The sequence below is a fragment of the Alosa pseudoharengus genome, unplaced genomic scaffold, assembly GCF_046254945.1.
Source record: "Alosa pseudoharengus isolate Yale_2024_CS ecotype anadromous, Long Island Sound unplaced genomic scaffold, YU_APseudo_1.1 YU_APseudo_1.1_scf_21, whole genome shotgun sequence".
In the NCBI taxonomy this organism is placed as follows: Eukaryota; Metazoa; Chordata; class Actinopteri; order Clupeiformes; family Clupeidae; genus Alosa; species Alosa pseudoharengus.
In genome coordinates, this window is record NW_027468674.1 from 4,955,941 (window position 1) to 4,965,956 (window position 10,016).

At 44.2% G+C, this 10,016-nt stretch overlaps 1 protein-coding gene across 1 annotated transcript; it reads right to left on the reverse strand.

The window, feature by feature from the left end:
* Positions 1 to 1,355: 1,355 nt before the first annotated feature.
* alyref (Aly/REF export factor) lies at positions 1,356 to 6,211 on the reverse strand. The gene is made up of 6 exons (XM_076297719.1): positions 5,865 to 6,211; positions 4,130 to 4,276; positions 3,345 to 3,492; positions 2,992 to 3,055; positions 2,306 to 2,492; positions 1,356 to 1,689 (listed from the first exon to the last, which is right to left on the reverse strand). Exons 1-6 carry the CDS (start codon positions 6,105 to 6,107, stop codon positions 1,675 to 1,677), a joined length of 804 nt encoding a protein of 267 aa, XP_076153834.1. The 5' UTR covers positions 6,108 to 6,211; the 3' UTR covers positions 1,356 to 1,674.
* Between the last annotated feature and the right edge of the window lie 3,805 nt (positions 6,212 to 10,016).

Sequence of the window (10,016 nt, forward strand, 5' to 3'; positions counted from 1 at the left end):
TTTTCTTAAGAACTGTCGTATTTCTTAGGAACTTCTTTGTTTTCTCACTTAAGAACTTATTAGATAAGAAAGGCCTGCATCATTCATCAACAGTGTTAACGTTACCTATACCTAGTTTAAAACGATGAAACCACGTTTCAATGACACACACACCATTCAGTGCCGTTCATAGACTGTATAAAGTGCCATTTGAATCTGACTAGCGAGTTATCTGCTATCGTAACCAAAGATTCTAGAACAGAGCTCTGTTCTAGAATCTTTGATCGTAACGTTAGTTTTGTTTACAAGTGGCAACCGTTGCTAAGGGGGAAAAGCCATGCCTTCAACAGCACTCGCGTTAGCTTATGTTTGAAACGGTAGGCTAGGTTTCTATTATCTAGATCAGAGAATGTCTAATAAGGAGTAGATCTAGGTATTTCTAGGTTGAAATGTGCAGTTTTTACTAGAAAATACGGTCATTTCCACGGACGTTGTGTTTAAGAAATGAAACATGTTCTAAACGCTGACGTCGATGTGAGTCACATGCTCCCAAGAACCCTTTGGTTATGCCAGTTTTCAGTATACAGAGGGCTTACCGAAAACAATAGCAGTAAGCTAAAATTAGCAATAAATGGTAACCTTATATATTGTAAGTACACGTAAGAAAGGCTGATATTTCAAACGAGCCGTCTAAAACGGTTAAATATGTTTATATGAATGACTTTAAGAGGCTCAACTCCACACTAAATTTTTTAAGACAGGTGCAGGGTTGTCTTAAAGTCACGAGGAAAATTGAGAAGAAATGTAAGAACTTTGTTTTCAAGAATCTCATTTGTTCTTGTGTTTCCTTAGGAAACATCTTAAGAAAGTTAAGAAAAATCATAATTACTTTATTCATGAATATCAAATCTTCTTAAATTTGTTCGTAAGACAAAAGATAAGCACCACTTAAGTATTTGTCTTAAGGCTTTGTGAATCCTGCCCCAGGTTGCACAACTCCTGGTACCAGTCTACATATGCATGGTGTGATCTTACATACAAAAAAAATAAAAAGTAATTCATGTTAACACGACCAGCTGGGCTGATCATTAATTAGGTTAATACCTTATACAACAACAGTTAGTACACAACAAAAATAACAAGGTACACCATTACCCAAGATTCCATGAACAGTCCATTACTTTGCAGCCACCATTTCATACCAACAGGACTATACTGTTACATAAACCACAGAAACGCATGGAGGCAGACTGGTTATAAGCAACAGGACTATATTGTGTTACATAAACCACAGAAACGCATGGAGGCAGACTGGTTATAAGCAACAGGACTATATTGTGTTACATAAACCACAGAAACGCATGGAGGCAGGCTGGTTATAAGCAACTGTAGGTTTATTTCAATGATCTACAAGGGGGTGGGAGAAACCAATACAACAAGGAGAACCCCCGTTAAAATCCTACAGTCAAGTCCACTATCTTTTTTTTGAAAAATAAAACAAAAAACGAAAAAAACAAGAGGTAAAAAACATTCTGGAGCATTTTAAAAGGAGAAAGAACGATACACAAGTTTAAATCACATCTGAAACACATCAGGTGTAAAACTCTTCCGAAACTGTCCACTGCTGTCTCCATGGTCACCACGGCCCTCACGTGATTGGACAGTCAGCGGTGAGGGTAGGGGCACTTTGGGCATTTAGGTGGTATCCATCTGCACAGGGGAGGGCAAAAGAACAGGAAGAGGCAAACATGCCATTAGCAGCTTCCACAGCAAACACAACCACTAGAAACAGATTGGCATTTCAGCTTCCATCCCTTCAAACAGCTACACTGGGTACAGATTCTTAGTCACATTGGTTTGCACATTAGTTGTGCGTGTAAATTAGTGAACATGCTCACGGAAGCGAACCACGTAAACGCATCACACAAACACACATAAACATAAAGCACTTTAGCGTACTCATCAGGTGTTCGCGCACATTAGTGTACATGCTCACGGGAGCGAGCCATGTAAAGGCACCAGATTCAGCATAAATCTAGCACTTATCTGCAGTCCCCATACTGACTAAACTAAAGCCATCGTGTGTGCGTGTGTGTTTAAAGGCGTAGTCCCTCAAGCTGATTGAGTCGACTAGCTGGGTGTCCACTTTGAGACTCCGTGTGTGCGTCTTACCCTGGCATTGTAGGCTTCAAGCTCTGTGTGTGCGCGTGCGCGTTACCCTGGCGTTGTAGGCTTCTAGCTCTGCGTGTGTGTGCGTGTTACCCTGGCATTGTAGGCGTCTAGCTCGGTGTGTGTGTGTGTGTGTGTGTGTGCGCGCCTCTCTTACCCTGGCGTTGTAGGCGTCTAGCTGGGCGTCCAGCTCCTCTGCGGAGAGCTGCTGTTTGCTCTGGCCTCCTCTGCCGCCTCCTCTGCCCCGGCCCCTGGCTCCGCCTCCCCCTCGGCCACCGCGACCTCTCTGGACGCCGCCGAAGCCCCCGACTCTTCTGTTCATGCCGCCACCGCCGCGGTTCAGACTGAAACACAAACAGCAAGCAGGTTAGCATACTAATCACACACACACACACACACCACACATAAACATACAGCAGGTTAGCACACTAATAACACACAAACATACAGCAGGTTAGCACACTAATAACACACACACAGCAGGTTAGCCTGCTAATCACACACAAACAGGTGAACATGCTAATCACACACAAACAGGTGAGCACGCTAATCACATACATAAAACAGCAGGTGAGCACACTAATCACACAGCAGGTTAGCACGCTTATCACACACAAACCTATTGCAGGTAAGCATACTAATCACACAAACACATAAACACACAGCAGGTTAGCACGCTAATCACACACATAAACATACAGCACTTAAGCACACTCATCAGGTGACTACAGCTGGGTAGCATTGTGCTTTGGCAGAAAAACATTTAGAATTTTGTAAAATAAGTGCATATGTCAGGATTTTGTCTCAATCGCACATTGTGTAGGGGTGTGCGTGTGTGCTTACCCCTGCATAGGTCGCCTCTGTGTGTCGATCTGTGATGTGACTAGCTGAATATTCATTGGCCGTCCTGAAAGAAAAGACATTTGTTTCATTACCATCTCGTGTTTACCACCAGGCGTTTCCCCAGCCGTATCAGATCAGCGGACACTTCAATCACATTTACCTTTGCATAAAAACATCACAGGAAACACTACAAATGTAGGCTCATCAAATGCTGTTTAACAGCTGATGAACTTATCTACTTGCTCCATCACTTAGCAACCTCACAAAAACCATAAATGAGAAGTTTGCTTGTACTAGCCTTTCCAATGGAGTCTTTACCGGTAACGTAACCGGCTTGACCGGTGTTTACGTACCGTCGAGGGGGACGCCGTTGTACTGCTTCATGGCTTTGAGGGCGTCTGCTCTCCTCTCAAAGTGGACGTCGGCTGTGCCGAGGCTCCGGCCGGACCGGTCGTAGTGAACCGCCGCTTTCTTCAGGGTGCCGAACTCCGCAAACAGCTCCTGCAGGCGAGCAGAGACGAGACATCAGAGCGGCCACACACACACAGCATTGTGTTCAAGTCCCACTAACACCCCACAGCATTGTGTATAGACCTGGTCCCGCCACACATGAAACATTCACTTCACATGCATATGGGTCAAGTGGCAGGGCAAAACACACACAACTTGTAAACGTATTATATTTTAGGAGTATGCGTTTCAAGACGCTGAAGACGGCATAGGCCGAAACACGTCCGTCTTGAGACATGCTTTCTTAGAAATTAAAAAAAGAGTTTAAGTGTGTTTACTTTTTGTTTCAACCAATTGGAGACCATGACCAAACTGTATAGGAGTATGTCCACCAATTACTACTGGTTGGTCAAATCAGACTGCAGTGAACAGATACTGAGGGAATCAGTGTTAAATGGTTTCAAACCTCCATTGCTATATCCTGATGCATGGTTAATAATAATTGGGTAATTAATCAAAGAGAGTCACGTGAGCCCTTAATGGAACCACTGTGAACCCACCAGATCAGACTGAACCGAAAGCCAAGAACCTATTTTAGCCAAACATGAGCCGACACCCTGGTGGAATTCGATTGAACGTAACCAACTCAATCAGCACAAGGTGGGCAGCAATAAGGTGAGAGTTTTACCTGGATGTCTGCGTCCGACACCCCGAAATCGAGGTTGGACACGAGCAGCTTGCCGCCGGTTTCCACGCCGCCACCTCCGCCGCCGCCCATGGTGCTGAAGCCGTTGTCGAACATGTCGTGCTGCCACTTGTCGGGGAGCTGCTTGGGCTGCAACACACCAAAGAGAGAACGCACCTGCTGACTGCCAGATCCTCTGTCTGCCGACCAGCGAAGCCGTCCGCCCGGGAGGGAGGAGAGGGGAACGGGCGCGCTGGGGCAAGCAGGGCACGGGGAGCTCCACGCACACACCACACCTGGGTAGCACCGCACCACACCGCTCGCTCTGGCTGGGTGGGACTTAGCGCAGCCCTGCCGACCCCAACGCTGGAGGGACGACTCGTTGGTATCAAGAGGCACACAAAGCAGTGGCATCACAGACTGGGTGTAACACTGCAGTCTAACACTGAACAATCAAATGCATTCACAACACTGGAGAAGTGTGGAGGTGTATAACAAGTCAAAGGCATTAACTAGGGACTTCTCCCCCTAACAATGAACCCCACCCTCCCCCAACAAATGTGGAGCCCATTAGACCTTTCTTAGATAAAGCACAGGCTAACAGTGTCTTTAGTGTCTAACTAAATGTATTGGTGACTTTCTGAAACAAATCATTTGCTAATGTCCATGAAGCTGCCAAAGGGCCAGTAGCACCAGTTACCCCTTTTTTAGTGACACATATCCCTGCCCGCAGCACAGCTAGCTAGCTAGCCACCAACAATTCCCCGAGGTCTCTCGTGGTGCCTCTCCAAAGCCACTCCTGAAGACGGCAAATCCATTTCGTCGAACCGCAGGCTTCGTCGAAAAGAATGCCGCTTCCTCGGAGGATGTCAAGCCAGGAAGGTCCGCCGTCAGCCAAATACGCCGTGGTTTAGTGTCCATGGTGGAGGCTAAAGGATAAGGCATCCGGGCTGGCCTAGTTAGCTCTGTGAGCTGTGGCAACACAGAGGATGAGCGTCCATTTTGAAATCACGCCATTTTGGGGGAGCTAGCCCGTGTGGAAATGGGCTAACTGGTAGACCGTCGTGATAACATGGCTAAATTTAATGTTGAAGATTCTTTGGCCAGGGGATGTAAAGTTCACGGAAAGCCTCTTTTGTGGTGCCGCTAGCATTAGCCAGCTAGGTGCCGCTAGCAAATTTGGCGCCGCTTAAGGGTGTTTGGCTAGCGAAACCCCTCCCAAACAAAGGACCACCATCTCGGGGGGTAGAGGCCATTCTTTGATAACAGAGAAAAAAAAAGATCCATCTTCCAACTTCATCCTCTCTTCCTGGTAGTCGTCTGGGCTGTGTTTCGAAGAAATTTAGTGCTCGTAAACAATCAATTCGGTGGCAGAGAGATGCATCCAAAATGGCGCCGACTCTTGCAACGCAAAAGGTAGCCATTGAGCTGGCTAACCCTTGCCAGGAGGTAACGTTAGCCTATTCGCTCCATTTCTGATTTTTTTGCAAGGTGATTCAAGACAAAAGGGTTGAGGGAGAGAGAACATTATGCATTTAAACGCCTTAACTTAAATGCCAATTTAACAGCTTCGCCTCAATACTACTCCTGAGAAACTCCAGGATAATGTAGAACGGCTGACTAGCAAGCTAGCCGTCGTGTTTGCTAGCAAGCTTATAGAAAAAGGACTTCACCAAGGCAATTGTAGCTGCCCAAGGCTTTTTCCTCTTTCTCAGCCAATTTCTGTATTTTCTCATACCCTGCTGTACGGTGTCGGTCTGCCTCTACCGCGGCTCAGGTTCTGTCGACTCCTCATGGGGCCTGATCCACCGCCTCGGCCTCCAAAGCCACCGGAGCCTCCAAGTCGCCCGACGCCACCACCGCGACCCCCGCCTGCACCTCCCCGGCCGCGGCCACCTCTTCCACCGCGACCGCCACCCCCTCGCTGACTCTTATTCTGTTTGATGATATCATCTAAAGACATATCCATCTTATCTGCCATTGTGAGACTTATCTGACCCTAACCCCTTCCGTTAAAGGAAAATAAAACAACGGGTAGCGAAGTCCACGCACGCGATGCTTGACCTCGCAATGAATAGTAAAGATGGAGGTTCGCTCGTGTTTTATAATCACTGGTTACGTCAGAGATTACAACGTCACGCTTACTTCCGCTTTTCGTAATGAAGAAAACAACCTGAAAACAATTGGCCACTAGGCATGTTTGAGCAATTATATTCATGTTTATCGGCCAAATTTAATTCATATGATGAATACCAAAAGGGGTGTATTTACTCAATATCAAAATTGTCCCTTGCTCCCACTGATGCCTGTTTAATCCATTTGTGTCCCGGTAAATGGATGCAACATCACCACAAGGAAGCAACACTTCATGGTCAGGAGGAATATTAAGAGTTTCCTTTTATTGTGTACACGTTTTACTCATTGCAGGCTTACACATGAGTAGGACCTGAGAAACCTCTTGGGAAGCCTCTTATTCCACAAGCACTAAAGCAGAGAAGTAAAGTAACTCAGTAGGTCTAGAACAGGGGAACAGCAGGGGTAGGCAACCTGCGGCCCGAGAAACCACATGCATGCGGCCCTTTAGTTCCTCTGTAGTGGCTCTCTGGCTTTCTCTAAAAATGGAAGTTATGAAATATTTCTAACCATTTCATATAGTTGTTAAGCTTCAAGCTGTCCCAAAACACAGTTTGTGAAAATATTGTACTGTACAATACAGCAGAGTGTGGCAAATATGCCATATGCCTGAGGCTAATAAAGATGGAGATGTTTAAACAGACTGATTTCTTTAAAATGCTTCCGATATATTTGGGTCCCCAGACAGATTTTTTTTCTGGTAAAACAAAATGGCCCTTTTAAGAGAAAAGGTTGCCGACCCCTGGTATAGAAATTATACTAAATACTGTAAAATTAAATGTAGGCCTATACTTTTAGTCCATTACATTGTCATTATAGCATTAAGTAGAAAGTGATCTAAAATAATGTGCAAATGAAAACAAAAGCCAGTTTTCCTTCAGCATGTTAGATAATCGCAACCCCAACATTTTCTGACCTGATGTCACCCAGAGCAATGAATGAGGACATATTGACTAACAAGGCCTACCAAATCTAGCTAAGACATAGCACACCAAGGCCTATGTAGGCTGTGGCAAGGAGCTGAATTAAATTACAATTCTAATGGCGTCTTTTTAATGAATAGCACTTTTGTTTAGGCTTTCAAAGTGTGTTTAAGGAGTTTGATGTAGCTGCCTTTCTAAACATGTTGGATAAACTTCATTATAGGCCTATAAAAGGAAGCAGCAGTGAAAAATGAATGGCAGCCATACCTTTGTTCCGTCAGTCAGTTCAAGACATTGTGTATGATGACGTATAGGCACCAAGTTTTAAGGTGCTCCATGAACGTAGCCTACGGTGTGGTGTGTTCATCGGCATTGGAAAACCCTTTTTCCCAGTGAAAACGTCATAATTCCCGTCACTTCATGTGGGAATCATTCCCAGGTGGCATGAACGGACCCTTAATAGCTTCTCCAAAGTTCTGACCCTTAATAGCTTTCTTTTTCATTAAAAGCAAAGCGAAGGGAGGGAGTTGTCACCTCACCTGGCCTCGAAATGTTTTACAAATACTTTGTACTTCTACTTTCTTTGGGCAGCCGTGGCCTACTGGTTAGTGCTTCAGACTTGAAACCGGAGGGTTGCCGGTTCGAACCCCGACTAGTAGGAACGGCTGAAATGCCCTTGAGCAAGGCACCTAACACCTCACTGCACCCCGAGCACCGCTGTTGATGCAGGCAGCTCACTGTGCCGGGATTAGTGTGTGCTTCACCTCACTGTGTGTTGAGTGTGTTTCACTAATTCATGGATTGGGATAAATGCAGAGACCAAATTTCCCTCACTGGATCAAAAGACTATATATACTTTCTTATACACGTAAGTATGTTTTAAAATGGGCTACTTGTCATTCTTAAGTACTGTAAATAATAGATACTTTAAGTGGTATGCGTATAGATTACCTTTACTTAAGTCATTTTCTGATAAAATATCTGTACTTCTACTTAAGTGTGGGTTTTGAATACAACTCTGCACTAAATCGATATGAACAAAACTCAAGATGTTTGTTTATTTGTTTATTTGTTTATTTGTTTTGTTGTCTGTCTTGTATGTCTTGGTGTCATGGGTACGCATTTTTTGTATTTGTTATTTTTTAAATGTATTTGTCTTGTCTTGATGTCATGGGTACGCTGGCGACTACGCCGCTCCATCCGGCATCTTTTGTCTTGTTGTTATGTGTCTTGTTTGTGGAGCGCTTTGGATTGCACTATGTGCATGTTAAATGCGCTTTATAAATACATCTGACTTGACTTGACTTGTGCCTGCATATAAAACGTACTGTGAATATGAGTGATTAGACAGAGTAGGGCCAACACCAAAATGCCAAAATATGTGTCCTCCTGTCTGCATTTGAGCATTCTGACTTCTGAGGATCTGAACATTAGGATGATTAACAATGCTGTGTCTATGATTTGATCAAGAGACAAATAAATAACAACCGTTTTTAACAATGACATCACTTAAAAATGATGCAAGACAACATCAAGTGGAATGGAAGAAAACACCTGCGACAATGTTTGGTGCAACTTGTGTGACGGGTGTCAATCCAAATGCAAACAGAACCTCATTCAGCTTTGGAAGAGCAAGTTGTCAAAGTCTACCCAGGGGTGTCAACAAGACACTTCACACTTCCGTCATTTACACGTGACAATGTGTATGTCAATTCCCATTGACGTTTGATTAGATTATCAGCTGGATCTCATATTACCATCAGGAATGGGATGGTTGTAACCGATGACGAGTAAAACCCTGTCCTGTAGGACTGCTTGAACTGTCCATCTTCCCTTCACATGTCCAGTCACGGTCTCAGCCCTGGGGGGCATTCCAACGTTGTTTAGTGACAAACCTGGGTAAATTAACTTAGATTGAGTGGTAAACCTCCTAATAGATGAGCTGTATGGCTTCATTCTTCTCTCTTCAACACTTGAGAACCTAGCTGTTGTTGTAGGAGGTGTACCACTTACTCTGAGTTAACTTACCTAGGTTTGTCACTAAACCACTTACTTGGAATACCCCCCTGAAGTGTCCGTAAATGTGCCAGGAAATCTATTTAAATACTCTTATTAGTGATTCTAATCTATTTAAATACTCTTATCAGTGATTTATATGCTTCGCCTCTACCTTACACATGTGTACATGTACCTACGTTCTCAAAGCTGTTTGTAAATAAGAAACAGAGAGGCTACTCAACTGCAAACAAGTCCCAGCCAATATGCACATTCCTGAGAATGAGGGGGCACAGGAGGTTTGTAATCTGAATTTGGCATTTGGATTCAAATATCGATAACTTTTCGTCAGAATCATTGGCTGTACCCCAAAGGGAATAAACTAGATTATTTTTATACAAAAAATGACACAAAAAATTGTGTCAAAACCAACACTAGTTATACTAAAATTGTATAACAATAGATTATACTGAAATTGTAACAAAATCCATGTTAGTCACTTAACTCAGAAACCTTCCTATGCTCAGCAGTTCTTATGAATCCTGTTGGCTGTGACTGTGCATGTCCCAGTCCTGCTGTGGGTGTAGCTACAGAAGACCAGGACCGACCTGTTGAACAGGTTAGCCCTTCAGCACAGGTAGCATCACACCTGTGTAAAAGAATGTTGGAAAATGAGCATTCTAAAGAATACCTGGGTTCACTGAATATCTTTAAAGGCTCTGGGTTCACTGAATTCAACATGGAATTTTAGAACCTTACATTGCTGCGGAACAAAATGTTTTGTTAGGATGTTCTACGCTCACCTGCTGAAGGAAAAGAAAATCACTTGGCGGGGCAAT

What these genes read in the sequence shown, in the direction of transcription:
- alyref (XM_076297719.1), bottom strand. Translation starts at nt 6,107, where the DNA reads ATGGCAGATAAGATGGATATGTCTTTAGATGATATCATCAAACAGAAT. An exon ending in GACCGACACCGTACAGCAGG is followed by an intron (nt 4,277 to 5,864) that starts GTATGAGAAAAT and finishes GGTGTGTTGCAG; the next exon opens with CCCAAGCAGCTCCCCGACAA. An exon ending in TGTCGGACGCAGACATCCAG is followed by an intron (nt 3,493 to 4,129) that starts GTAAAACTCTCA and finishes GCTCGCCTGCAG; the next exon opens with GAGCTGTTTGCGGAGTTCGG.